This window comes from Numenius arquata, chromosome 6 (assembly GCF_964106895.1).
Source record: "Numenius arquata chromosome 6, bNumArq3.hap1.1, whole genome shotgun sequence".
NCBI classification, from domain to species: Eukaryota; Metazoa; Chordata; class Aves; order Charadriiformes; family Scolopacidae; genus Numenius; species Numenius arquata.
This window is the reverse complement of record NC_133581.1, coordinates 14,099,457-14,127,375: the sequence shown is the minus strand read 5'-3', so window position 1 is coordinate 14,127,375 and position 27,919 is coordinate 14,099,457. Positions and strand designations below refer to the sequence as shown.

The following is a 27,919-nucleotide window of genomic DNA, read 5'->3' as shown; positions in this document are numbered from 1 at the left end:
TTCCCACTAAGGCAATTCGAAATCTGCATAAGGCAGAGGCGTTTACATTTATATCTTTTAAAGTTAATATTGCTATTTATTCTGATGGTGGGTAATTGATCCGTTTCCTGCTGAGATGTCAGATGGGAAAACTCAGAGGTTTCCCCTTGGAGGAGAAGCCTCTGTAGCATCCATCACCCCGCATTTCTGTGCTCTCTGCCCACAAAGCTTTCAGCAGCATGCGCGTAACCTCCCCTGCCTTTTTTCCACTGTTTCTAGTGTTTCCAGCCACGCTGGGTTGGGGCAAGGGGCCTTCATCATGCACTTGTGTTCTCTTTCAGAGCCATCTTTCCTCCTCCTCCTTGTCCCGGCTGCCTTGTGGTGCCGCCAGTGCCTGCCTGGCTGGCAAGTCAGAGCATGTCCGGACCCCGTGGACAAGACGCAGAAGATGGCAGAGCTGCTGGGGCTTGGGGACGAGTGCAGGGAGGGGGCTCCGGGGGCTCTTGTGCTCGCTGGCTCCTGCCTTGCAGACAACAGACTGAACCTGGATGTTTATCCTGACGGCTGCCGACGGTTCCTTCAGCTGTTCGAGGGGCAACGGGGAGAGGTGGTCCAGGTGGAGTTCCTCCGGCTCAGCAGCAACGATCGCCTCCTTGGCACCACACTGGGCATCCTTCCTCATCTGAAGCACCTGAAATCTCTGGTGCTCAAAGGTAAATTCATGGGCCCATCAGCATCCAACTTTTCTAGGCTCTAGCTATTTTTTTTATCCTTCTCTACACATCTGCAGGACAAACTGCCCTTGGAATTGTTTTGTTCTGGTGCCCCTTATTACAGTTTTGGCTCTTAGTCTTGCTCAGAGCTGCATGCAGATTTCAACAAGATAAAGCTTCTGGACTCTTATTTCCTTCCTTTGTTTCTACAGCTGCCTGGAGACTGGTTTTTGGAGTGGTTGGGTTGATGCTGCAACATTTTCTGTAGCCATCCTCTAGAAGAAGAGCGTTTTTTGCAGTTATGCAAGGAGAGGGGGATTGAAAGGTGTTGGACTTTTCAGTAAACGTTCAGCCCCTTTTTCATTTTTGGGAGTATAATGAGCTGTCTTTGCTGCGTTTCCATCGGAATCAATCCTAGCTTAATCTTTGCTTAGTGTCAGTGAGTGTAGGTTTAGCAGAGTTCAAGACAGATCAGAAGAGGCTGCTCAACATTTTATCAAAAGTATGACTCAGGGTGTGCACATAATTTGACAAGCTGTAATAACCTATAAATAATACAGTAATAACCTATAAATGTGAGATCATTCTTTGACTTTCTCATCTCTTTATTGTAGGAGGATCTCAATACAAATGGTGTAATTTCTGTATCAGACTGAATCATTTACTTTTTGGGAGGTGGAGTTTTAAAAAGAAACAAGAGAAAAAAGGGGGGGTTGTGGCCAGAATTCAGGGTTCTAGTTGAAAACTAAAAAGACTGAAGTTTGTTTCTATATCTGCCACAGATTTCTCAGGTGAATAATTTCATATGTCTTTTCCCCCTTTAGTGAGGTGAGGATAATGGCAATACCTTTTATCAGGCTTATTTTGTGAGATATACACTCACCCTGAGCATCCTGAAGTGCAATAAAATAGTTCGCTAGGCTTTTCTTATGAACAAAGTGCAATGTGTCTGTTTGATTGTTCTCATTTTTCACCATTGCGCAGCATAAAAAATGTTTGGTGCCCTCTGCTGCATATGTATACAAATAGAAAACAGTGGAGGGAGAGTAGGAAACGATGAAGAAATGGAGAGTTTTGGAAGTTTCCTTGGCTTATTTTTGGTGGGTGCAGCCCTTCTCCAGTTAGAGTGTCACAGGCTGGCATAGGGGACTTGTATCCTTCCCTCTCTGTGTTGTCTAGCCTACACAATACTGAATTACCTGCCTTTTCTTCCACATTTTCACTGCTTTCCTCATGTCTGCTCTCCAATCTTGCAAGGGCAGATCTCAGTCCCCAGGGCTGTTCGTCCCTTAACAGCATGGGCAAAGCCCGTAGGGCGAAGAATGTCTCCTTAGTCCATAAAGTGTTGTGTGTTGGCCACTGGTGCTGGTGGGGAAGAGGTGGGGGGGGACAGTGGGAGGCTTGGAGGGGTATGGGCCACCCTGCTAAAGGGTGGTAGATGTGTGGAGTGGCCTGGCTTTTTCTGAGCTTCAACTCTAGATGTGCTTAGCAGAGCTCTACTGATTTACTGTGGCATCTCTTAATTTCAAAACAGGTCTTCATCATTATACCTCTTTCACTGACCAGGAACTGAGGCAAGGAGCAAAAAACCCATTTCTCTATGAGTACTTTGTAATCAGTGCTGCTCATTGTGATCAGTTGCTCCCCATCTTCTGGGTCTCTGTGCTAAGGAGTCTCACGTGAGGCTGGTGAGGTAACCCTGTAGCATATTGACCTCTTCCTCTGCTTCCCTCCACACCCAGGTGGCTATGCCAGGGATGAGTTTGGTTCGTGTCAGCATGGCTCCTTGACAAACTTGCCACCAGATGTTGGGAACCTGAGGTGTCTCACCCACCTGGATCTCAGCTTCAACAGCCTCTCTACCTTGCCCAGCTGCATCCTTCACCTCCCCAGCCTCCGTGTGCTCCTGGTGAGCCACAACAGCCTGGTGGCACTCCCTGAGGACTTCGGCTCTCTGAGCAAGCTAACTTTCTTCTCTGCTATGAAAAATCAGCTGAAGGACTTACCTCAGAGCATTGGGGAGCTGGCAATGCTGCAGGACCTAGATCTCTCAGAAAATGCTTTGGAATTCCTTCCTGAAGAAGTTGGGAATCTGCACAACTGCACAGAGCTGGATCTCTCTGGGAATCGCTTGTCAAGCATACCAGACTCCTTAGGTAAGTATTTTCTAGGGGAAAAGAAGGACATGGGCTTGCTGAGCTTCTGGTACAGTCTAGGACCCCCAAGGCCCTTGGTCTCTGTCCCCAGAGTCGTTAGCACAAACCATCTGTTACATTAGAGCCAAATGGAAGAGATATCCAGAAGAAACATGCTTGGTTTAGTCAGTCCTTTTGAGCATTAATGACTCTCTGGACCATGCTTTCTGCTTCTGTGGATCAGCAAGACTGCTAAGATTTCAATACAATTTGCAATAGCCAGGGATCTGGCCTGGCTGGTTTGGGGTAGCACCCAGGACTGGAAACAGCAGAATTTAATTGGGGTTTAATGGAATGCAAATCAGGACTTGAAATGGCGCTGTCCAGTGTGGACCAGTCCACAGAACTGGGCTCTGACTTCTGCCCAGCTTCCTGACTCTTGGGTCCTGTATTACTTTGTGCCCAGGGTTGTCACTGATGCTGTTACAGAAGCATCTTACATCCATACTCACAGCTGGGTGCTGAAAAGCAGAGGACAGAGGAGGCTGCGTTGCCTCTCAGCTAATTCCCTAGACCCCTTTATTTTGTGAGTTAAAGAGATGTTGGACTCTTGTGCTTTTCCCTTATTTTGTGTGTGTGTGTGTGTGTGTGTGTGTACATGTGATGAGGATAGCGGTGGGGGGGTTTAGAGCTGATGTGAAATGCAATTAGCAGCATGGATGGGGGGTCACTTCTTTTTCTAACCTGCAGCCAATTTGAAGTCTCTGCGACGGCTGCATCTCCACAGCAATCTCCTGGTGACGGTCCCTGCCTCGCTTGCCAGCCTGCCCAACTTGTCCAGACTTGATCTGCAGAACAATTGCCTCCGTGCCGTCCCCCCCGAGATCCAGACCTCACCATTCGTGCACCTCCGAGGCAATCCCTTAGGAGAAACTGAGCCACCCCTACAGGCCGGTAATTGCAAGGGTTCTGCCTCTGTGGGTTCTTCCTGGCTGTTCCCTCGCTCAGCTCAGCATGGTGTGGGTGGATTTGGGTTAAAGAAGACAATCAGGGGGGAATCAGATCCGTATTTCTTTGTCTGGGATAATTATTAGGTTGTAAGGATACAAACAGTACTAGTTCTGTTTTTACAAGTCCAAGCCTGGTCTGAAGGGCTCAGTGGTCCCTGGAATTGGGCTTGCTAGGAAAGGTTCTACAGTGGAAGTGAAAATGTGATTCACAGGAAACGGACCAGGAGAGGCCCCTAAAGGAGTTGAGCCTTTTTGGCAGAGGTGAGCACCATTTCTTGGACTTGCTGCGTGGTCCTAAGGCTGTGGTGGCTCATGATAGAAGCCCAGAGGGCAATAAGAGGTCATTCTGCTGTGCAGTTAACTCCTGCTTTCCTATGGTTCCCAAAATGCAGAGGAGAAGGTCTTTGTCCAAGGTGAAGGTGATGAATGAGCAGGAATCTGAGCAGGGTTTCCCAATGGTGCTGATGTTGACAAGAGCAAGCGCTGATTCCCAGAGGTGGCCCCAGGCAATCAAACATGGCCCTGAGAGCTGCAGGGGTGGTAGATTAGCATATTTTCTAATTTCCTCTGTTTCTGAGTTTCCTGGGGGAGAGTCAGCGTTTCCAGTACATCTTGGGACTGCTAGGCCTCTTCCATTCTCCTGCTGCTGCTTGACCTGAAGCCCACTGCAGTGTGAGCAGGGTTCTGCTGGCGACTTCTTTCAGATTAGGATTAAGCCAAATCTGAAATGCAAATTCAGCCTTTCTTGTCTACCCGGATTTAAGTAACCTCTGTGTCTTTCTCCTATCCAAAACTTCATATCTCTGCAGATGAATCCAGTGCCAAAGGGCTACGAAGATTGTTCCTTGCATCAGGAGAGGACAGGTAAACCTCTGTTATTAAGAACTTACATTACGGTGGTCCCATGGGAGATTGGTGCATGGTAGGTATTGCACGTGTATATAGGAGCTAATGGCCTCAGTAGGCCAGTCAAACACAAAGTAGGAGATTCTTCTCTTAATTTTTGAAGAGCTGAAGTCATTGCACGGTGTCATACATTTCATACATTTCTTCTGGAAGCTTTACTGTCACCTCTGAAGGCTGCAAAGTGGTCCTGGCATGTGGCATCCATTTCTACTTTCCACCGGGGGCTGCATCTGACCCTCTGCGGATCTACTTCCAAACCCTCGCACCGGACCCTCAGTGGGTAAAGCTGAGACACCATGATGTCCTGCTAAGTAGAGTCCTGGAGCTGCAGCCTCATGGGGTCAAATTCCAGCAGGTGAGGACGCATCCCGGTCACCTGATCAGTCAAGAGAGTCTTTTGGGACTTTTGAGACAGCTACCTCCATCACTGCTGCTTTTAAGTGTCTGCAGGACTGCCTTTCAAAGAAGCCCTGCTGCAAAGAATCATAGAATGGTTAGAGTTGTAAGATCATCTAGTTCCAACCCCCTTGCCATGGCCAGGGACACCTTCCACTAGACCAGATTGCTCAAAGCCCCGTCCAGCCTGGCCTTGAACACTTCCAGGGATGGGGCACACAACTTCTCTGGGCAACCTCTCATCACTCTCACAGTAAAGAATTTCTTCCTAATATCAAATCTAAATCTGCCCTTTTTCAGTTTAAAACCATTACCCCTTTTCCTGTCACTATACTCCCTGATAAAGAGTCCCTCCCCATTCCTCCTGTAGGCCCCCTTTAGGTACTGTAAGGCTGCTATAAAGTCTCCCATCTCCTCTCCAGGCTGAATAACCCTAACTGTCTTGGCCTGTCTTTATAGGAGACGCAGACAGGACACAGCCAGCTCCTCTGGCACTGTGTTGGTCTGGCTTCTTTGCCTTCCCCACTGCCCCTGCTTGAGCTGAGCTATAACCTTCCTCACTCACAACCCTCCTGTGCCAGACGATAAGTGCTGTTCCAGCGTTTGGCCTTAGCCTGCAAGGAGAATGGTTTGCATCCTTCCCTAAAAGTCTGACTGTGTGTTTTTCATTCAAGCTGGTGAGTACTTACACCAAAGTTGCTTTGCCCTTTCTGCCCACAAGTTGCTGAACTTCTGCTCTCACACTACATAGTGGACCTAACATCTCCCGTCACCTCCTTGGAGGCTGCAGGACAGAGCAGGTTCCTATCTCCTCCTTCACTCCTTGCATACAGGCCATGTTTTGCCCTCCCCTTCTTGTCTGCAAAGGAAGCCACAGAGCTGAGCTAGGCTTGGTTTTATCCTTTGTATTGGTGTCTCACCGGAATGCTTTTTTGCCAGGAGGTGCAGATCTGGATGCCATATGCCTCCCCTCAAACCCTTCACCAGCGTGAGGTGGTAGTTCGGACCTTCAGTGGGCAGAGCTGGAGTGATCTGAGAACAAGAGTGGAGCAGAAGAGAAAATCAAAGGTAAGCGATTGGAATGAGCAACGTCACACATTGTTCCTGTTCCCTCCCTTGGTTTTGTCCAGCCAAGAGTGAGCCCATTTGAAACATCTCATGAGTTGTGTTTTGACCAGTTGCTATAAAATGGCAGCTCCAGGTTTGGAGGTGTGTCTTCTGAAGGTGATGAGTTGCAGCCTGCCACGCTTCATCCCTGTACTGGTGCTTACTTTCCTGCCTTTATTGTATTATATGTCTATATGTTTTCTCTTCTATGAGAGGTGCTATGCTGGACCTTATTCTCTCACCACCAAGGAGGGACTGGTGGGGAATGTGAAGCTCAAAGGTAGCCTTGCCTTCTGTGGCCGTGATAGCGGAGCTCAAGATGTTTAGTGCAGTGAGGAGGGCATACAGCAAGCTCACTACCCTGGGCTTCAGGAGAGCAGACTGGGGCCTCTTCAGGGATCTGCTTGGCAGAGTACTGTGGGATAAAGACCTGGAGGGAAGAGGGTTGGAAGAAAGCTCTCTAATATTCAAGGACCATCTCCTCCAAACTCAGGAGTGATGCATCCCAACAAAGAGGAAGTCAGGCAAAAACGCCAGGAGGCCTGCATGGATTAACAAGTTGCTCCTGGAGAAACTCAGACCCAAAAAGCCTACAGAGGGTGGAAGTAAGGACGGGTAGCTTGGGAGGAATACAGAGAAACTGTCTGAGCAGCCAGGGATTAGGTTAGGAAAGCTAAAGCTCTGATAGAATTAAATCTGGCCAAGGACATTAAGAACAACAAGCAAAACTAGTATGTCATTGACAAAAGGAAGACTAGGGAAGATGTAGTCCCTCTACAGAAGGAAACAGGAGATTTCATCACCAGAATATGGGGAAGGCTGGGGTACTCAGTAAGTTTTTTGCCTCAGTCTTCACTGGCAGGGGCTGTAGCCACACTGTCCAAGTTGCAGAAGGCAAAGGCAGGGAGTGGGAGAATGAGGAACTGCCCACTCTAGGAGACGATCAGGTTTGAGACCATCTAGGGAACCTGAAGGTACACAAATCCATGGGACCTGATAAGATGCATCTGTGGGACCTGAGAGAACTGATGATGGATGAAGTTGCTAAGCCGCTTTCCATCACATTTGAGAAGTCATGGCAGTCTGGTGAAGTTCCCAGTGAAATTGTGAAGTGAAAATTGGAGAGAAATTTGAAGTGAAATTGGAGAGACATGGATTTGACAGATGGACCACTCAGTGGATAAGGAATTGGCTGGATGGCCACATTCAAAGAGTCCAAGTGGAGACCAGTGACAAGTGGCATTCCTCAGGGGTTTAGATTAGATGTTAGGAAGAAATTTTTTACTGTGAGGGTGGAGAGACACTGGAACTCCCAGAGAAGCTGTGGCTGCTCCACCCCTGCAGGTGTTCAAGGCCAGGTTTGATGAGGCTTTGAGCACCCTGGTCTAGTGGGAGGTGTCCCTGGCCATAGCAGTGAGGCTGGAACTAGATGATTTTCAAGGTCCCTTCCAACCCAAACCATTCTATGATTCTGTGATTCTTCCCTGTGTTCTATTACAGAAGCACGTGGCTCACTGTAGTGTCCTTCACTTCTCCTGGTTCCTTGTTGTGTCTCGGCTTGTGCAAAATGAATGCAAAGTGCCAACAGAGGGAACATTGCTCTTTTCTAGTGTGGATCCAAACATCAAAGTGACCTTTCCTGCTGGAGTCACTGAAGAGACTCGCAGTGTCAAGCTGCAGGTGTGCATGCTTTATAAAACAAGCTTTGGTAAGCCCTAGTGCAGCTGTTGTCCCATGCCAAGTAGGGGAGCCTAAAGTGAGATGTCCACCCTAGCGTAATTTGTGCCTGACGTGGATGCTTCACGGGCTGACCCATATCAGATCACCTTCTGTCTTGGCTTCCCTGCCTGCAGAAAGGGTTGTGCTCCAAGCTGCCCTGTATGGGAAAGGGATCTCCTCGCAGCTCTGCCAGTGCTTCCTCCAGCAGATCAGCAGGGAGCTGCTGTGAAGGGGATACAAGGAGATTTTGCCTCTTGTTCCCTTGCAAAACACACTGAGCAGAACAGCTCGGTGAGTGAGATTGAGAGGGGGTTATTTATATGGAACTAATTTTAAAGCCACCCCACTAAAATGAATTGTTCTGTAGAGCAGCTAGATGATAACGCTAAATGCTATTGTAATACCTTGCTCTGTCCCAGCTTGCCAGGTTGACACCAGTATTAGAGCAGACTTCAGCCAAAGTTCACTGTACTTCCATTTCTTACCAGGCCCTGAGCCAAGAGCAGCATTTGCCTGCTGCATGCTGGGGGGGAACTGAGTGAGCGATGCGGGAATTTGGGTACCTGACTGCTTCGCTCACCAGGTTGTCTTCCACATCCAGGTGCTGCCGGTCTCTGCAGAAGAGATAGAGGAAATCACGGCCGATGCAGGGTGCAGAGCCAGTCCCTTGCTCTGCCTCTCCCAGGACACGCTGTTGGATTTTCTCAGGCCAGTGAGAATTCAGCTGCCCCTCCCGCCTGGGGTCACAGGTCAGTTTATTCCCAAAGTTGGCAAAGAGAAATGCCATATATTGAGAACCACAAATGGAAATCTGGGAATTTTGTTTGCCTCTCCTGTTAATAACAAAGCTTGCTACTTCTTCTGCAGGAACAGCAAGGTGTGTCTGCTGAGTGAATGGTGGTGCAGGGTTGTGGGAACTGAAGGTAGTTCAGGTCCAGCAGACCAGCGCTGGGCTTCACAGCCCAGCAGCACAAACTGAGAGAATGGCTCTGGCAAATGGATTTCTCTTCTGAACTGCGTGTGTTTTTAGACTGCTGGGTTTGGTATGATGGGCTGGAGGAGCACTCCTGCCGACTGAGGAGGTGCTTTGTAAGAGGGCTTTGATTCATGATTTGGAATAGTTTGAAGCAGGTGATGAAGATGCTGCCTCCAGGGGTCTGTCTGCCTTCCCTCATACTTCCTTGCCCATGAATCAGATGCTTAGCCACTGCAGTTAAAAGTGTATGATCATACACTAAGCCATCTCCCACTCCAAATACTGCTATAAACAGCCTCAGCCTTGCCAAGGATTCCTCTGTTTGCATGCTGAGTACCCTGTGTCTCCTAATTCCTATTTTCTTTGGCCTTTCCTGGCTCTTTTATGAAGAAGTGCAGCTTGGTCTTCATTGTAACACTATCTAGTATTTGTATGTCTGAAGTGCATCAGGATTCAAAGTCTGTGGGATGTATGTTTAGAAAGAGATGTAACTTAATTAATAACCCTATATATTGGTGATGGGAATTGTCTAATGAATCTGTTGGTGGAAAGCAGCACACTGTCAGTTTAAGCTTGGATATTCTGCCAGAATATCCCAGAAGCATTGTGAGAACCCAACAGAAAAACAGGATGTCTCAAAGCTTGCTTGGTGAGAGATATCTGCCATGGATGAGGGTAGCCTCATCCTTTTATTGCTGCTCTTCTTTGGCTGAAGTTCAGTCCTGGATGCTGAAGATAAAGCTCAGAGCCTTAATTTGGGGCTTTTAAAATGTGAATCACCCAAAACTGTGGCTGGGTTTGTAAAGCCACAAATAAAGGCTTCTGCTGCATATAGCATCTCTTGATCGTTATTGTCTTTAGGGCTAAATTTGGATCGGTCGAGGCTGCATCTTCTCCATGGTGACCTGGAGGGCCAAACCTGGGATGACATTACCAGTCAGGTGGTGCTGGAATTCACCCATCTTTATGCAATGTTTGAAGTCACCCACTTCTCCTGGTAAGTGCAGGATTTGTCCTGAGGAAAAGAAGTGATGTTCCTCTGCCTTGCTGCTCCCACACTCCGACCAGGGGTCATGCTTAATGGCATGTTCCCTACCTGTTCCCTTTTCCCTTTGCAAGTCAGGCTCAGCTTAGCCCTTCATCCCTGCCCATCATTTTTTACCATCTCGTGGTTGTGACTGGCTTCTTTTCTTAGGCAGGATCCCTCCTTTTTCTTAATTCTTTGTCTACCAGGTACTGGCTGTGGTATACCACCAAGACCTACATTGGAGGCATTGCCAAGAAAGTCTATGAACGGCTGCGTATGTACCAGGTGAACTTCATTGCTCTGCAGAGGAAGAAGGACCCTGAGCAAGTCCTGCTACAGTGTGTCCCCAAGCACAAGGTCTGATATGGGTTGCATTGCCTTGCTCCTGAGCTTCCTGGGCCTCTCTTTGTGGGATGTAAGGGCAGCAGTGCACCAAATGGTCCTGTTCACTGCCCCAGGGTTGTGGCTGGGGTATGCTGTCACCACACTGGGGTGGTAGTGTGATACTGGGAGCTGGGGAAAGAAGGAAGACTCATTCTATGCAGTGGTGGATGCCATGTAGTGATTTCCTCCCCTGCAAACCTTGAGGACTGGGCTGCTAAAATCAGCTGAGCCACAGTAACTGGCCATGTCCACACTGTTAGCACAGCAAACACGAGGCAAAACATGTTGGTTTAAACTTCAGTCAAAGATTCATAGATTCATAGATTGGTCCAGGCCGGAAGGGACCTCCAAAGGTCATCTAGTCCGACCTCCCCGCAGTCAGCAGGGACACCCCCAACTAGACCAGGTTGCCCAGGGCCTTGTCGAGCTTCACCTTGAATATCTCAAGGGAAGGGAATATCTCAAGGGAAGATACTAAAGTTAAGATGCCACTTGTTTGGCATGGGCTAGTAGCGTGGGCAGAAGCACTACTTTGGTTTCAGCTGGAGTGGTTAGAAATGGTACTCTTCCCGATTTGCAGTTCAAGCAGTGGAACAGAACATATGAGCACTCCTTAATCTGCTTCAGTGCAACATCAGGTTAGTTTATGCTATTAGTCTGAGCTAATCTGACTGACTTTGTACAGAAGGAGATGGGAAGTGCTCACACGTTCTCTTCTGCCACCTCTGCCCTAGGGGTATCAGCCCTCAGCAGTGTGGCTTCAGATGTTAGCAAAGTAAGTGTGCATCTGTGCTTGTAGAGCACGTACCTTGACGGACAGTGCAGCTCAGTGAGGTGAGGGTTATTTTATCAGACTGCCAGAGCTGGCTGCATATCCAGCTCTGCATAGTCCTCTTGTCTGGTTGCTCATTTTTTTATTATTTTAATTGTTCTCATGTACTGAAATGACCCATAGGCATAAACATCTGTAAGGATTCTTTATATCTTGCATACTGTGCTAAAATTGTTTCCAGAGGAGGGAGAAGGTTCAGTGTTACAAATAGAAAGAAGAATAGACACCTCAGCTCTAGGCTGATTCTTGCACTGCCTCTGGGACCCCAGGTCTAACAATGTGATCACAGGCTGCAAAGCCAAAATTAGCTTTCTGGTGTCCTCAGCTGTGTGCTATTGTGGCACGTGGCTTTTTGCAGAGAAAATGTCTTTTAATGGCATACTGTGAGGAGGATAAGGTAGCAAGTAAATTCCTCCTTAGTCTGAAGGTTACTGACCTGTTAAAAAGACAGAGACAATGCTGAAAATGCTTTTTTAATGGCAGCTTTGGGATGGTCTGTCTTTGTTAGTCCACATAGGCTTTTCTGCATTTTGTGTGTGTGTTGTTTGTTCATTTGTTTACATCCTTTATGTGTAAACTGAACTTTCCCTGTTGAAGGTGACTGAGTGGAACATCATGAGCGTAAGGACACAGGTCAGGGGACAGATGTGCTTTAGACCAAACACGAGGTCCTGTGTTGTCATCCTTGTCAGGTTGACCCAGTGCTGAAGAAGCTGCAGGACCGCTACCGAGGACCTGAGCCATCTGACATGGTGGAGATGTTTGAGGGAGAGCAATTTTTTGCAGCTTTTGAACGAGGCATCAGCATCGACATGGGTATGGTAGTACTGGGCTCCTTTCTGCTCCTACCTCTTGTGCTTCTCTACCCCTAGGCGCGCCTCTGCTCGGGGCTGTACTCCTCATGGCATTCCCCTCTGCCTCCAGCTCGCCCACTACTCACAGCAGCCAGCCCATGGACATTGAGCTTGTCGCATTCTCTGGTCAACCAATTTTTGTGCCTGCTTTTTCCCTATTAAAGTGCTGTTTGCAGGCTTTCGTTTCCTCTCATGCTCTTGTAGCCTGCAGAGAGCAATTTATGACTGATCTGCTTCTGGAGCCAGCGATGTCCTTTTCCCGGCATCTTAGACACCACACATGATCTAATTTACATTGCCCATTTCTGAGAGAACACATGTATTTTTTTTGGAGAAGGTATTTCTGAAATAATCCACAGCAAAGAATTCCCCCTAATGGAGCCATTAAAAAAGAAGGAAAGAGGGAGCAGAACCAAAACTCAAAAAGACGTTTTATGCCCCAATGTGTCTGGATCTGTTACAGCTGCAAATTAAGCCATTTTCTGCAAAACCTGAATGTATAGCTCAGTTTTATTGGTGTAAATTAAGCGCAACTCTATGAAGAATAATAATGTGCACTGTTTTTTCAGTGGAGTTCACGAGGCCAGAGTCTGTCCCTCTGTCCTGATATAGGTTAGACTCTAACTTAATTTCGAGATAATTACATATGTGAATGTTGTACCTGCTTATATGTTTTTCCCTTTAGCTCTATTCCTATTTCTGCACCCACTTCAGAAATGTTGAAGAGATAGGTGACCTATTTCTGTGCATTATGGGATGCTATTGCAGCTGATTCTACCCTGGGAGGGGTAGAATGGACCAAGAATGGGAGGGAAGTGCCAAGGATGGACTTGACTCCAGGAATGTCTTGCCTTCCATTCTTGAACTTGATCTCCACCTTGTGGCCATTCTCCTTTTTCACCTGTAGGACCTACTGTCTCCATAGCCAGTGTTTTCTGCTTCCCTGTGTCAACCAGCGAGGAAGGGGGGTTACAATTCTTTCAGCCACGAGTAGAAGGAGTACATAGTAGCATGGAGGCTGCTAGTGGATGATGGGCTGGGCTTGAAAAGCTGCACATTTTTCTGGAAAAGTTGAGTGTTTGCTGCTTCTCTGCACAGATCGGCCCGACTGTGTGGATGGACGTCTCTCGTTTATTTTTTACTCCCACTTGAAGAACATGAAGGAAATCTACGTGACCTCCCCTGTAGACAGAAAGGGCCAAGCTGTAAAAGGCCAGGTGAGCAACCAGTTACACTGATGTTTTGTTTCCTCCTTCACCATTATCATTGCTTTTACAATGCTCCTCTTGATAATCTTGGAGTGCTGGGCATGACTCTTTTCCTCCCCTCTTTCCCTTGGCTTTGCATTTTACTGACTAAACCCTGAATAAGCAAGAAGAATAGTCTGGAAGGATCACTCATCACTTAGCTCTCTGACTTACATTCCTGCCATTAACTCTTGGGGTGTTGGCAGGGAGTCCAGCCTTTATGGCAGAACCTCAGTGCTCCTCCCAGTTGCACTTAATTTGGAGGCCATATTTATGGACTGAGGATAGGTGAGAAATGCTGAATTCATTCTTTCCCAGACAGAAAAGACATGGTACAAACGGGCTTGGCCGCTGTGCTTGAATGTGAACCCCACTGCATGTTTTCCATTTGTAAAGGTCTCTTTCTACCGAGGGGCAATTCCCGAAAGCATCCCTGAAGATGCCAGCAGGAGGAGGAAAGGACCAGACTCCCTCTGGCTCGCTACTCTGCCCATCAAATTGCCTGTGAGTTGTTATGTCTCCTACAGGAAAATTAATCTTGATGGGGTAAGAGCACAGCTTTCCTGCTTGGCTAATTTTGTCTTCCTTCATGAGAACGGATGCAGTGAATGACTGCAAGAGAGGGCTGCCCAACCATGTTATGGTGGAGATTTTCCACTCCCTGTGAGCTCTTCTGAAAAGAGAAACATGAATAGCTGGGAGTGGTCTCTATCTCTCCTGCTCGTCTTGCCTGTCAGGCACAGGCTTTTTGGATGGGTGGTCAGAGAGGGTGGATCCTTTGAATGAATGAGGGATGTAGAACAGGAGGAAGCTCGCTGTAATTAGGGGAAGTATCTGTTTTGTTTATAATTTTCTTAATCACACAGCTCACACAGCAGGAAAAAAGAAAGGTCTAGGATAAGGTAGTTAGGCTGGATCTGAATACAGGTGTTGAGCATAAATACTCTGGTGTGAGCCACTGGCCTTTAAAGGCTAGGCTATATGTTACACTGAGAAATGCGACTTTTGCTTATGGAATTTAATTGATTTTTGAGAAGCTTAAACCAATAAATACCTTTGTAGGCTGAATGCTTCCCTTCAGAACATGTGCCATCATCTCACATCCCTGTCTTACACATGCAACCTCAAATACAAATCCAGACTAAGTGCTGTCTCACAGCTGGGGCAAGTGTGTTTAGGGAGATGGTTCATTGAAAAAATGCTCTGTAAAGACAAGAAAGGAAATTTCCAGTGTGAGCTATGACTGTGAACGTTATGATTTGATAGTTTTCAGAGGCAGTGAGCGTTGCTGGTCATTGCCAGTGTGAGCGCTCCTTGTTTCTGACAGCCTGACTCTTCAGCCCAACAATCTTCCTTCCTCCCCAGTAGGGGGAAGGAAATTTCGGTGTGGAGACTGAATGGCCAGACACTGTCCTCTACAACAACAATTTGTTTAGCATGTTCTCTCTGTCTCTTCTTTATGACACAGCGATTAAAACCCCGCTGGGGCGAGAACCCCGCTCCCCTGAATGGCTTCTCCTTCCCTCCCTTGAACCTGGGCAATGCTGAGACTGGCTACCTGACACAGGCAAACCTGCTGAGCATTGCCAGGCGTGTGGGAGCTGACTGGCAGACCATCGGCCTGAACCTGGGCTTGACCTATCAGCAGATTGAGCGCATAGGATACAATAACAGGTAAGACAGGGCACGGTGATCAACAGCGATGCATTATATCTATCTGTCTGTCTGTTTGTCTATCTATCAGTCTGTCTGCATGTCTGTCTAATAGTATAAACTAATGCTTTGCTGGTTGACAGTTTTCCCACTGGAATTGTTTCACTGGATAAAAGATGGATTGACTAATGGTTCTTCTCAAAACATTACCTTTTTTAATTGAAAACTGATTATTTTCTTTTGCCATTACAAAACAAAGCTTTATATTTGAAAACCAAATTGGGAAATAACAAACCTGATGAGCTTTGTAGTTCAAATGAGTCACATTCCTTTATTGTTCTGTGATCTGGATTCCTGGCCAGACTCCATCTCTGACAATGAGCAGTGGTCTATGGCATTAATTGTGAATATCATCTTTATTCAAAAAGCACTTGTGGTATGTCGTGGGACATGCAGTCTGACCAAAAAGTCAGAACAGTTAGAGAGAATGAGAATTGTTATGACCAAACTACTGTTCCTGCGGGGAATTTACATGCAAAAGCAGAATGCTTTAATTTGATACTTCCATTAGGAAAAAAGTTCCTAGAGATTTTAGTGCAGGAACTGCAACTCCTGTATGATGGGTGGAGAAAAGGCCCATTGAGTGCATTTTTGTGTCTGGGTGGCTTCTTTGGGGCTCCAGTCATGGTCTAGGACACAGGTATGGCCTGTGTGGGTTGCCAGTCAGGAGAGCGTGTTGGTTATTTCTGTGCTTCCCCCTTTCTTCAGAGAGGACCTTGATAAGCAAATCCTGGACATGCTTTTCTCATGGGCTCAGCAAAACTCAGAGGATCCTGACTGTGTGAACAAGTTGATTACAGCCATGAAAGAGAGTGGCCGCCAGGACATCGCTGATGAGGTTGAAACCATCATTGAGCTGGGACGGCAGAAATACAGGGAGTCCATCCGCCGGGTGGGCTTGGAGCAAGAGAGCAGCACTGAGGACTCTGCAATAGCTATGACATAGCACCTAGCACAAAGAACTGGGTTTCATTTGGGGTCCCTCTGTGTACCCAGAGTGACAATGTCTTGGGGCTCCTCTCACTTCAAGGGCCAGCATCTTGTCAAGGAGCTGGATGTTGATTTATGTGTGAGCAGAATACTGAGCTCTCTTGGGTCTACACTTACATGTCACTTCTGACAATCCCAGGCAGCTTAGAGTGCATTTATGAGCCTTTTCTGTACTTCCACCTCTTGACTTTGAGCTTTAGATTTCAGAAACGCAGAGAAATTCGGAGACCAAAGTGTCTGTCAGTGAGTAGTGGCTAAAGTAGCCTTTAATGAATTAATACTCATGTTACGTATATTTATTTATAACTTATTCCTGAAACTGTATTCTGCTGGAAACATTGGGTGTGCTCCAGTGCTTGATGGAAAGTGGAGATGCAGTTGTGTTATGAAGGCTGTGGTGTGTTGGGGACTGTTCAGCTATTTTTGTTAATGATGTGTTTTACTCACATGAAAATGTGAACTGTATTCCCCATGAAAATATTTTCTATTTTCTGCCAAATCACTTCCAGTTTTCTCAAGCCCAAAAGAAAACCTAAGTATTTGTAGGCAAAAGAAAAGAAAATAATTTCTAGCAAAATTGCTCTTATTTTTTGGTTTTGCTCCAAAAGTCATTTTGGAACAAATAAAATTTCACATTGTCCCTAGGCTGCTGCACCTGCCAGGCTTTTTAGATGAGGCCTACATGCTGTCGGTCTTTGACAGATTTCCAGTTTTATTTTACAAACAAGTAAAAATCCATAACCCCGCTGTTCTGGGAGAGACTAATTTAAGTGAAAGTAAATTTCCCTTGCAGTTTCAAAGGGATATTTCCCACATCCTCCCAGTGAAACATGCTGGTGTAGTAGTGAAGGTGTGACCCCTGGTGAAATTTGGTGAAAAGCATGACTTAAATTTGCATTTTAAAAACTGGTCTGACCAGCTGTGAAATAGGCACTGTTGTGGGATTGGCGTGAACTGTGCTGATTTAACCTCCCAGTTTTGCAGTGTGAATGTCTTGTATAAGGCTGGAAGCGTTTATTGCTTTTTAACTACTCGGTCATTGACTGCTGAGGTGCCCTTCTCTTCCAGTTCCCCATCTCAACTAATGACCCACTAATGACAGTGAGAATTTTCATGCAAGCTTTTTGAAAGACTATTGTCATCTATGTAAATTCAACTCTTTCAACACAGGTTTGGGTTCATCATACACCACTCTCTAAGCAATATTTAAAGGGCTATTCTCAAATTGAAAAACAGAAATCTGTATAAAAATCACAGAATCACAGAATGATATGGGGTTGGAAGGGATCTCTGGAGATCATCTAGTCCAACGCCCCTGCCAAAGCAGGTCCTCCTAGAGCCGGTTGCACATGAATATGTCCAGGTGGGTTTTGAACGTCTCCAGAGACGGAGACTCCACCACCTCTCTGGGCAGCCTGTTCCACAGCTCTGCCACCCTCAAAGTAAAGAAATTCCTCCTCATGTTTAGATGGAACTTCTTATGTTCAAGTTTGTGCCCATTACCTCTTGTCCTGTCACTGGGCGCCACTGAAAAAAGACTGGCCCCATCCTCCTGACACCCAACCTTTAAGTATTTATAGGCATTGATCAGTTCCCCCCTCAGTCTTCTCTTCTCCAGGCTAAAAAGACCTAAGTCTCTTAGCTTTTCCTTGTAATAGAGATGTTCTTACATGCCAGGTTGCAACACCCAAAGTCAACCTGCAGCTGCAGGTCTGAGAAATCCCGGTGTTTTCTTCTTTCTTCCCTGTTTCCCTGATGCTGTGTTTCTGACCTGCCGTCAGTACTATTGAAAGAGAGGCATAAAATTGTTCTGCCTTTTTTTTTTTTTTTTTAAGGCCATTCTAACATCTCAGCCACGGAGTGATTAGGAGTGATTAGTATCCAGTCCAGACTTACTTAAGTTGTTGCCTTGGGCCTAGGGATTTCCTCACATCTGATTTCTTAGGCCATGCTGCCCCTCGACTCACGTTGGGCTCAAGTCAACAGTTCTCTTTTGAATGTATGTTTTCTCTGGTAGTCTGTGTCATATGTTCTTCTCTGTAATTTTGATGTATACCAACGAGGTGTTTGTTCTTTCCTTCAGTTTTGGAGAGATGCATTTGGGCATATTGCTCTCACTGGAAATAAAATAAGCACTTAACTGTTTCACAGCATAGTCTGCTAATCCATGAATGCCTCGAGGTGTTAGAGCCAGGTCTCTTTAAACCTGCTAGCAGAAAGACAGGGGTGAGCTTGGCCGTGCAGCACAGAAATGGGAGAAGAGCTCTTGTTTGGGTATTGGTGGCTGCAAAGCACAGGACAATCTGCGGCTGAGTCAATGGTATCTCTGTAGCTTGGCTTTGTTGCAGTGGGACTAAGCCAGGAAACGCAACATTCAGGGCATGGGTTTGACGAGCTGAGCATATGACCAGGGCTCAGGTGGAGCAGGTCTAGGGAGCAACAAGGCTGGTCTAGAGGGGACAATGCATAGGCTTAGCCTGGCCTCCAGTGAAGGTGCAGGAGGCTTTTGGCCAGCCAAAGCCAGGCTAAGGAAGCCTACAGGCAGCATAGCATCCACAGCTACAACGGGATGAAGCTAGACTGCACTTAGCTTTCCGTTTGTGATGGCCAGGCAACAGGTGAGTTAGGCAATGCCAAAATAAGGGTTGGGTAGGCTCATCCAGGCATCGGCAGAGCTACAACTCATCTAGATAACAGATAGATTGAGCTAGGAAAGAGGGAGGTTAGTGCCAGGTATTTAGGTTACTGTAAGTATGGGCCAGGCCAGGCCACAGGAGATACCAAACCCTAGACAGTATCATCAGTAGATCAACTCTTCAGGATTTGGGCCGATAACCTAAGGAAAGTTAAGTAACCACCCCAGACAATTATTGTTGTCTCCAGTCTGTCACTGCTGAGTGGCAGCTGCTGGGCTGGGCCTCCTCGCTGGCATCTGGTTTTCTCCTTGCAGTGACACTGAAGCAAGCACCCAGCTGAGAATACAGAGGTGCTGGCGGGAAATCAGAGCAATGGTCCAACTGCTCTTTCCTTCAGCTGATTTGGCAGCAAATATTTGAGTTGGATGAGAGTCAACGGAAAGCATGTTATTTTCAGGTGTGTTACCTTTATCAACAATCTCTTTGAGGCTCAGTAACTCCTTCAGAAGCCTGTAGTTGCTATGGCCTGGAAAAGCTGATTACAGTTGCAGTAGATGGTTGAAGCAGCAAAAAAACCCCAATGTGGCATTTATCTTTTGAAAAAAAAGGATTGCTTTCCTTTCTGGCTCCTTTAATTAATTCACCACATACTGGACTGGTCTCTTTTCCTTTCCAGCTATCTGGCTTCTCCTAGTGTCTATTAGGCACCTTACAGTGTCCTACTGATGATCTGGCAGATTTTGTGGGCTTTACTGTGCACGATCCTGATGTGTCCAAAATTTCCCCAAATAAATTTCAACCAGGAAAAGCCTCCTTACAAAAAGATTTAAAAACAAAGGGAGAAACTGTCTGGGAGTAGGAACATTTTTTCTTCTCCTTTTTTAACTGTAACATCTCTACCTCTTTAACACTCATAATTAAACCCTTCTCTGCTTCATAAACTTGCAGATCTCCAGCAGAATGACCAAGTGGCCCTGGGAGGTGAACAGTGTGTTTCCCACATACCACACTCCACTTCCAGGTTTTGCTAACCATGACAGTCCTCTAGCTGCCAGGAAACAGATTCAGGTAAGATGCTTCCAGCCCCTGCAAAGATTAATAAAAGAAATTGCTGAGAAATGACAGCCCAGGCAAAGCTCAAATCCATTTAGTAATTCTATAAAAAACACAAGGCAAAGCATGACTATATCCTGCAGGGGGTTAAACTGTTTACATGATCCCGGCAGTAAAATGCTGTATAATTCCCAGTAAAAGACCTGAAGGAAATATGAAGGTGGGAGGGAGCCTGCAGGGGCTGTGTTCAGTTTGTCTGTTTCCTGTGGCCAGACAACAACACTGTAAAATTCAGCGCATCCGTAGGATTGCTCTGATAAGGGAAAGGAGATACCTGTGGTGCGTTGAGAACTGGGTGGTTCCACCATGAACCAAGCTTGATACAAAACTGAGGGAGCGTTAGAAGATACCCTGTCAATTGATAAGATTTCCTGCTGTTTGATACCCTACAGTGCCTGTACTCGACAGTGTCATGCTGCTGTTGCTTTTAAAAGGGAAAGGAAATCTGATGGTCCTTAAATTCACTGTTTTCCCCCAAAAGGAGGATCACAGACTGTTTTCAGCCTTTAAAGCTAAGAGTAGCTTTCCCTGGGAAAGGTGTGGGGCTGGTTTTCAGACACTGATGCATCAGAGCCCCAGCTCAGAGCTCCCTCAAGGTGAGCCCAACATGCGTTATCAGCTGTATGTTTTTAAGATAAAGAAAACAGCCTTTGCTACAATTAAGCCTGTGTCCATTTCCTGAACTCTGCAGAAATAAACTGTATGTTCTTAAAGCACTATTTTTCTGTAAATCTGTGTGGCTTGAAAATCCACAGGGAGAGTTTGATGTTTGTTCCAGTTCTCAGCTACCTTGAAGGAACTTGGTGACTGGGAAATGTAGAAACCAGGTAGGCACCATAAAAATGGAAAATTTAGCCTCTACCCTTCCTGCCTCACAGTAGATCTGTAGGTTGAACCCTTGCAGAAGGTTGCTTTGGGAGGCTGGGACTAAGATCCTTCTGCTCAGTTTGCTCATTGAACACCAATGCAGTTCTTGTCTTTTCCAGACAGGACATAGTGGAACTGAAAAATGTGCACGAGGCAGGAAGGATGCTCAGAGACGGGTAGTACAGAGTATTTTTAATTCTTTCTACAGCAGAGTATTACAAGTCTTAGGAAAGGATGAAGACTGTGAATAGATGGTTGCCATCCACTGTTTCTCAACTAGGTGGCACCAAATGAAATAATCCAACATTATCTGCAAATAAGAAAAAAGAGATACTTTTTTCCCCACTGTGTTATCATTCTAACACTGACTCATTGCTGTGAGATGTTTGAGCCCAAAATATAAAAGCTGTGTTCAGAAAGTAATTGGTTAAATTGGTGGGAAAAAAAGGATCATCTGAAAAGTAAATGAATACGGAAAGCTGAATGCATTCTCACATGGAAGGAGTGAGAGATTGGGGCTGCCTTTCTTAGGCAGGAGATGAATAAGAAAAGCAGCAACAGAGTATGTGGAGAGACAAAGCAGGCAGAGGAGGCAGATCAGAAATCTTGCTTTCTCTAGGAAGGCAAGATGGTTGCAAGTCTTGTTTCTGCTGAAGCTGAAGCTGCCCTGTGGATAAGGGGAGATCATGCTTGCATGGGTTGGAGGCAACTGGACCCCTCCTCAGAGCCTTGTGGCCGAACTTTGCTCCTGGATTAAGAATTTCAGTGGTGACCTGTAACAAACCAGACAGCACTGCCCAAAGGGAGAGACAGAATTTCTACCCTGGACACGTTAAGCTTGAAAACATCTGCTCTGCGTCACTGTGTCTCAGCAGAGAGCTGCAGCTGGAGGTATCTCTGGGCATCTCCTGGCTGGGCACACAAAGTCCCACACGCTGGGTCACTGCTCCCATGCACTGGATCACCAGGTGGAGCCACATTTTGGGACAGGCCCTGTGTGGCTGTCAGATGCCGGGTTGCAGGAGGCCACCAGGGAACATAGGCCGGTCACAGGGGACACGGGACAGCGTCACGTGTCACAGAGAAGTTGGGCAGGTCTGATTTAGCTAATGGGACATGAGACCTTGAGAAATGCTGCCTGCAGACATTTAGTGAGTGACTTGGGAAAACAGCAAGCTAATATTCCTCATCTTTTAGTTGCTCAAGCTGCTGTAAGTTTCCAGACTTTCACCACCCTGTCAGCCCTCTGCTTGAATCACCACGGGTAAACCTCGGTATCTCTAATAAAAATACAAAGAGCTTGAGAAATTTTTTACTTTTCTTCTTTCATAATGCATAAAACCTTTTTTCCTGATAAAAAAAGGCACCAGCGTGCTGCAGGTCCACCTGTGGGATGGCTCCAAGGCAGCACCAAGAGGTCGAAGCTTTGGGTATGAACAGGAGGTGGTAATACACAGTGATCTGAATAACCCCGGATGTGTCCCAGCCACGTCAGCTCTGCCAGGTTTCTGCCACAGGCCAGAACTGGTCTTCTGGAGGTGTTTAGCATCACCAGGTTTAGAAACAGCAAATCTGTGTGTCCAGGAGAGAGTGGGGCTCATGCAGGGGTTGGCCGCAGCCCCTATGGAGACACCCATCTCTCCCCACTGTATGAAGAAGGGACCTGGCTGATGGGTGGTTAGGCTTCTAATTATGCTTTGTTAGTCTGATGAAGAGAAGCTTTAGATTACAGTGAGAAGCAGGAGAGAAGAGCTGGCTGAGAGAGGTGGTAACAGGATAGCTCGGGGAGGATATCAGCTTGGGTATGAATCTTCACCTTGCTGCTTCTTCAGCATAGTCCTCAGAGAATTTCACCCCCTCTGGAAGAAGCAATGGCTCGGGACAAATGTTTTCAGTTTTCTTCCCTCCAGGTTGGACAAAAAGGAAATTCTTGTGATTCTTAGCTTCTCCCCAAGGCCAGAGCTGAGAACAAGCACAGGTTGTGATGCTGGCTGTAGCTGCTCCCTCCCAAGACTGCAGGTTACTTGGCTCCTGGGGCTTGGCACATCCTTCATGTGCTGCAGAAGCATCAGGCTGGGTGACAATCCCAGTGAGGCTTTCATCCTGGTGCACTGAGAGGAGCAAGAAAACAGTGTCCCCCCTCAAAAATCCCTTACAACAGATGATTTGATTGTAGCCCAGGCAGGGAAAAGAAGATCCTGCTGCTTAAACAGGCTATTTTGTGACAATTGCTGTGCATCAAAGATGGCTGGAGGGCAGAGGCAGTCACAAATGGATCCATCAGCTTTTTGGGGTCCCAAAATAACACGGGCCTGAAGGAGCTGGCAGCAGCTTGTGGCAAGCAGTGAGCTCAGGAAGCCGCAACTATCCCTGGGGGTCAGGTTATTTCATTTTCATGCACAGCAGGATGGCAGTGTCCTTGGTGTCCACTTCACCCTCCAGCCTGGCAGCATGGAGCCACCTCACCTTTCTGCCCTCAGGAAAGAGCAAAGCGGGTTAACACAGCTGCAGATTTTCCTTAGTTGTTCACCAGCACTGGAAGGGCAGATGAATGAATGAGCTGTGGAGAGTGGGGAACACTGTAAAATCACAGAATCACAGAATGGTAGAGCTTGGAAGGGACCTTCAGAGATCATACAGTCCAACCCCCTGCCAAAGCAGGTTCACCTAGAGCATGTTGCACAAGATTGCATCCAGGCGGGTTTTGAGTATCTCCAGAGATTCCACAACCCCTCTGGGCAGCCTGTTCCAGTGCTCTGTCACCCACAAAGTAAAGCTTTTCCTCATGTTCAGGCTAAACAGACCCAGGTCTCTCAGCCTTTCCTCATATGTGAGAGGCGGTCTAGTCCCTTGATCACCTTCATAGCCCTCCGCTGGACTCTCTCCCGTAGTTCCTTGTCTTTCTTGAACTGGGGAGCCCGTAACTGGACACGGTACTCCAGATGTGGCTTCACCAGGGCAGAGTAGAGGGGGAGGATGACTTCCCTTGACCTCATGGCCACGCTCTTTTTAATGCACCCCAGGAAACCATTGGTCTTCTTGGCCACAAGGGCACATTGCTGCCTGTCAACTTGTTGTCCACCACGACTCCCAGGTCCCTCTCTGCAGAGCTGCTTTCCAGCAGGTCAGCCCCTAACCTGTACTGGTGCATGGGCTTATTTCTTCCTTAGGTGCAGGACCCTACACTTACCCTTGTTGAATTTCATTAGGTTCCTCTCTGCCCATATCTCTAGCCTGTCCAGGTCTCACTGTGTGGTGGCACAGCCTTCTGGTGCGTCAGCCACTCCTTCCAGTTTTGTGCCATCCCAGAGCAAATGGTACCATTTGGCATTGCTTGGCCGCACACCCCAAGAAAAGAGTGATGCTCCCTATCCTGCAATGCCCCATAAAACGGACACCACTTCTGCACGGGGACAGATGTGGATGGCAGGATGCTGTGGGGCAATTTCTCCCTGGGATGAGGGGTTAAGCCCTGCTGAAAAGCTCCTGTGGCAATAGGCGGCTGCAGCTGTGGGCTCCCTGCCAGCAGCTGTGTCCGGAGTGGGATCTGGAGGCTGATCTCGCAGCCAAGACAGTGCCATTCATCAGCACTCAATAAACAAAAGTGCCTTGCTGTTTTATCTGGGAGATAAGCGTGCAGGGCATGAGATTGCTTTCCCTTGCGCTCTCTGTGCCGAGCGTGGGAGCCTGCATGGGCCGCTAAAGGAGACAGGGCACTGCTGCTGTGGACAGGCGCGTAGGAACAGTGGCTGGGTGTCAGGCACCCTTGAAGCCAGAGGCCCACAGGTGCTGGGCACAGTAAGGTGCTGGTGCTTACTGGAGATGGCCAGGCCTGCAGGGCGAGTTGCAGGAGCTGGGCCATTTTGCAAGCCGTATCATGGCACATTACTCATTAGCACTCCGGGGTCAACCCTATGGCTCTAAAAGTCACTTACAAAGGGAGGAAAATTCTACTTTTATGCCTTTTTGGCTTCTTGATGATCAATGATGGAAACCTGAAAGCTTTTTGCTTGTTTTTTCTTCAGAGACTTAACATTGCCAAGCCTTGATTTCCTTACTTTTGCTGGAGAAAAGTGGCTGAAGAGTTTGCTGGTGGGAACTGAGGAACACTTGTGTGCCTTGAGCATCAGGGACTTCTGCTTTGTCAGGAATTCGAATCAAATAGCTACTAAGAAGATGTCTGCAGCCTCCTACCAAGGAGCAATGGCCAGAGGGGACAGGCAGACCATGTAAGCTGGTTCACCTGAGTGGTCTTGCAGCCTTGAGCTCTCTCTTGGGGACAACAGAGCTTGGGGTAGAGCTGTCCCTTTCCTGCACCCCCTTCACTTTCTGGCTGCATCCACATCCCCTCTCACTTCCGTAATGACAAGTGTCTGCACAGAAGATGACACCAGACCTGCTGGGTCAGTGGTTTCTGGGTGATTCCTGGCATCCAAGCTGACAACCAGCTGTGAATCTGTTCATTTTATTCATACTGTTTGGCTGTACTCTCAGCAGTTGGATGCTGGATGCCTCCTCTGTCACCTCTGTGCCTTTACCTCTGGCAACCCATCCTGCAGTCCCAATGGGGAACGAGATCAGGCTCGGTTGAGATTGATTTTTCCAGAAAACGATGTTGACCGGTGCTAATTATATGTTACTGCCTCTTCAATCTTTATCAGTTAAATTTTCTGCCAGCGCTCTGATAATCACGTCCATGATGGCCACCGGGCCAAAGGAGCAGTGACCAAGCTTGCCCAATTTGGCTTTTTAAAGAGTTGGTTTAATACCCACACTCATCAGGCACTTGGGGATTTCACCAGCAGTCCACAATTTATGAAAACAGAAAGCAATGCAAATGGGATAGGAAGCTGAAAAACGCGAGCTCGTGAAAGCCTCTTTCTTTGCCAGCAGACTGAACTTGACCCATGTCCTTGGCAGGGCTAAATCAGCCCATGGCCTCTCTGGCACCCGGGCTGAAAGCAGCGCAGGATTTTGGGACTCATGCAGAGGGAGCTTTGTGACAAGCCAAGCACAAACCTGGTATAATGAGACCATGTGTGACATGATGACGATGTTGCCTCACACAGGAGGTCCTGAGCTCTGCTCTTCACCTTGTAACAGCCGCAGACCTTGCTGCTTTTGAAGCTCCACTTTGTACCAAACGGTTTTAAATCTCTCTTGTGTCTGTCAGAAGGAAAAATTTATGTCTGAGAGCAGCGGAAACCTTGACAACCTGGCACTCACTGAATGCAAACTTTCTTCCTCTGCTTTTTTTTATCTCCTCTCTTAAAGACTGACGGAATAAACGGATCCCTTGTGCCATGCAGGTTGCAAAGAGCAGTTGTTTTTATGCAGCAGAACCAAAAATAAAAACGGGTGATTGCAGTCCTCTTAAAACTCAGCATAAAGCTGGACAGCATTTACCTCTTCTTTGCCAGGGTATGGTACTCTCCTACCAGCACATCTATGGGATGGCACATTATGATAAATGGTAAAAACTATCCCCCTCAATCCAAGCCAAGTTCAGTTCAGCTTTTGTCTGAGTTGGTATAGTGCAGTAAACCCACCAAAGCCTTTGCAAAACAGGACAGAGTGGAGACCTGCCACCAGCAAGGTGGGAAGGAGTTTCGCAGCTGGGGAGTGGGAAGGGATGCCTGCAGCTCCCCCGTGCTCTGTTTCCCTGTTCTCCAAACTGGGGGAGCCCTGTGTCAGTGCCTGCCAGTGCTTTCCCAAGGACGCAGTGAAGACATGGCTGCAGGGTTAGACAGACTATGCCAGCAGCCCACATGCCTATCCAACGCACACCAAAAAAATGGCCCAGGTGCACAGGTTTCCTTCCTTGGTCAGGCACCACCTTTCTGTAGTGAGCTTTGTCACCTCCTGTGCTGTATCTTCTCATGCTTTGCCCAGCCCAGGTTGAAAAATGTACAAGCTGCTCCCTTTTTCACCTACACCCAACTCATCAGCAGTGGCTTTTGATGCTTCACTGACCTCTGGTTTACATCTTCTTCTCACCTTGGGTTACAGGTCCCTGACACTGACAAAAAGCTCCTCTCGCTTTCAGGTGCGAGCACAACTCTGATGTTTCTGGGCTGTTCATCATGACTCCACATAATTGTCGCTTCTCCAGTGTACACGATCTCATCAGCCTGACAGACTCCACCATCCTTGTAGCTGCTTTTCTCCGATGATCTCCGAGTCATTGCACAGGCCGTGTACTCGTGCTCTGCTGGCTCCCCTGAGCCTTTGGTGCAGAGCTGGTAACCCCACACTTGCTGCGTCTGATATAGCGTAGTTGTTATGGTTTGAGAGAACCCATAACAATCTATTGTTGTTAGACAATTATTCTATCACCCGATGACCCCTCCCCACCCGGAAAGGTGAACTGGGGAACACAACGAAACACAAGGGTTGAAATACAAATAGATTTAATAGACTAAAACTAAATAATCAACAATAATACTAAAGAACCAGTATTAATCCCGATACTGATATAAGACATACAGGAATTATACTCAGCCAACTATATCAGTAGAAAGCTGTGCACTCCCAGCAGGGACAGCAAATACCGGACACTGTGAGCGCAATGGCTTCAGGAGGAAGGGAAGGCCTCAGGGTTCTGGCACCAGGGCGAGGAGTTGTCTGGACCGCCGCCATCAAGGGAGAGAGAGAGCTACGCAGCAAACTTTTCTAATTTATATTGGATGTGACGTTCACGGTATGAAATAATCCTGTTGGCCAGCCTGGGTCAAATGCCCAGGCCTTGCTCCTCCTTGTCCCTGCACCTGGCAAGGCTCAAAAACACTGAGACCTTGAATCCCACAGAGCCTGGCTGGCTATAAAGTAAATATTTTCACAAATTCAGACACTAGAGTCTTCTAAAAGTGCAATTTTCCCTAGCATTAGAAGAAAAGTTAGTCCTGTGTCTCTCAATCCAGGACAGTAGTGCCCAGCCCATCCGAGCGGTGAGAGATGCTCGGATAGATGTGTTCCCCTGCAGATCTTTGCCTCTTTCCTTGGTGGAGTCAAATCCATGGGAAAACCCAAGAAGCACAAAGATCTGGCTGGCTACTGCTGTGTCCTTCTCACCTTCTTGATTAGTTTTCAAAGCCCACTGAAATCGTCTCCATGGATATTTTTGTGTGAGGAAACCACGACAAAGCCTATTAAACCCAAAAGCAGTGTCTGCCTGTGGCCTGCAGGGTTTCCAGTAGGGCAGCAGGTGACACAGCACGGTGACCCAACCGACCACAACTGGCTGGGTCTTTATTTTGAAGGGAATGACAGATTTATTATTTTTCGCCCCCTTTTTGGCTCGTCCCGTTGTTCCACA

General features: G+C 47.3%; 1 protein-coding gene across 1 annotated transcript; it reads left to right on the top strand.

Annotated features, from left to right (window-relative positions):
- Positions 1-427: 427 nt before the first annotated feature.
- PIDD1 (p53-induced death domain protein 1) lies at positions 428-15,944 on the top strand. The gene is made up of 15 exons (XM_074149635.1): positions 428-692; positions 2,435-2,848; positions 3,578-3,781; positions 4,647-4,701; positions 4,897-5,098; positions 6,079-6,207; positions 7,747-7,926; positions 8,567-8,714; positions 9,803-9,938; positions 10,175-10,325; positions 11,877-12,000; positions 13,137-13,255; positions 13,682-13,789; positions 14,754-14,959; positions 15,707-15,944. The coding sequence occupies exons 1-15, from the start codon at positions 428-430 to the stop codon at positions 15,942-15,944; spliced, it is 2,679 nt and encodes an 892-aa protein (XP_074005736.1).
- Positions 15,945-27,919: the final 11,975 nt, after the last annotated feature.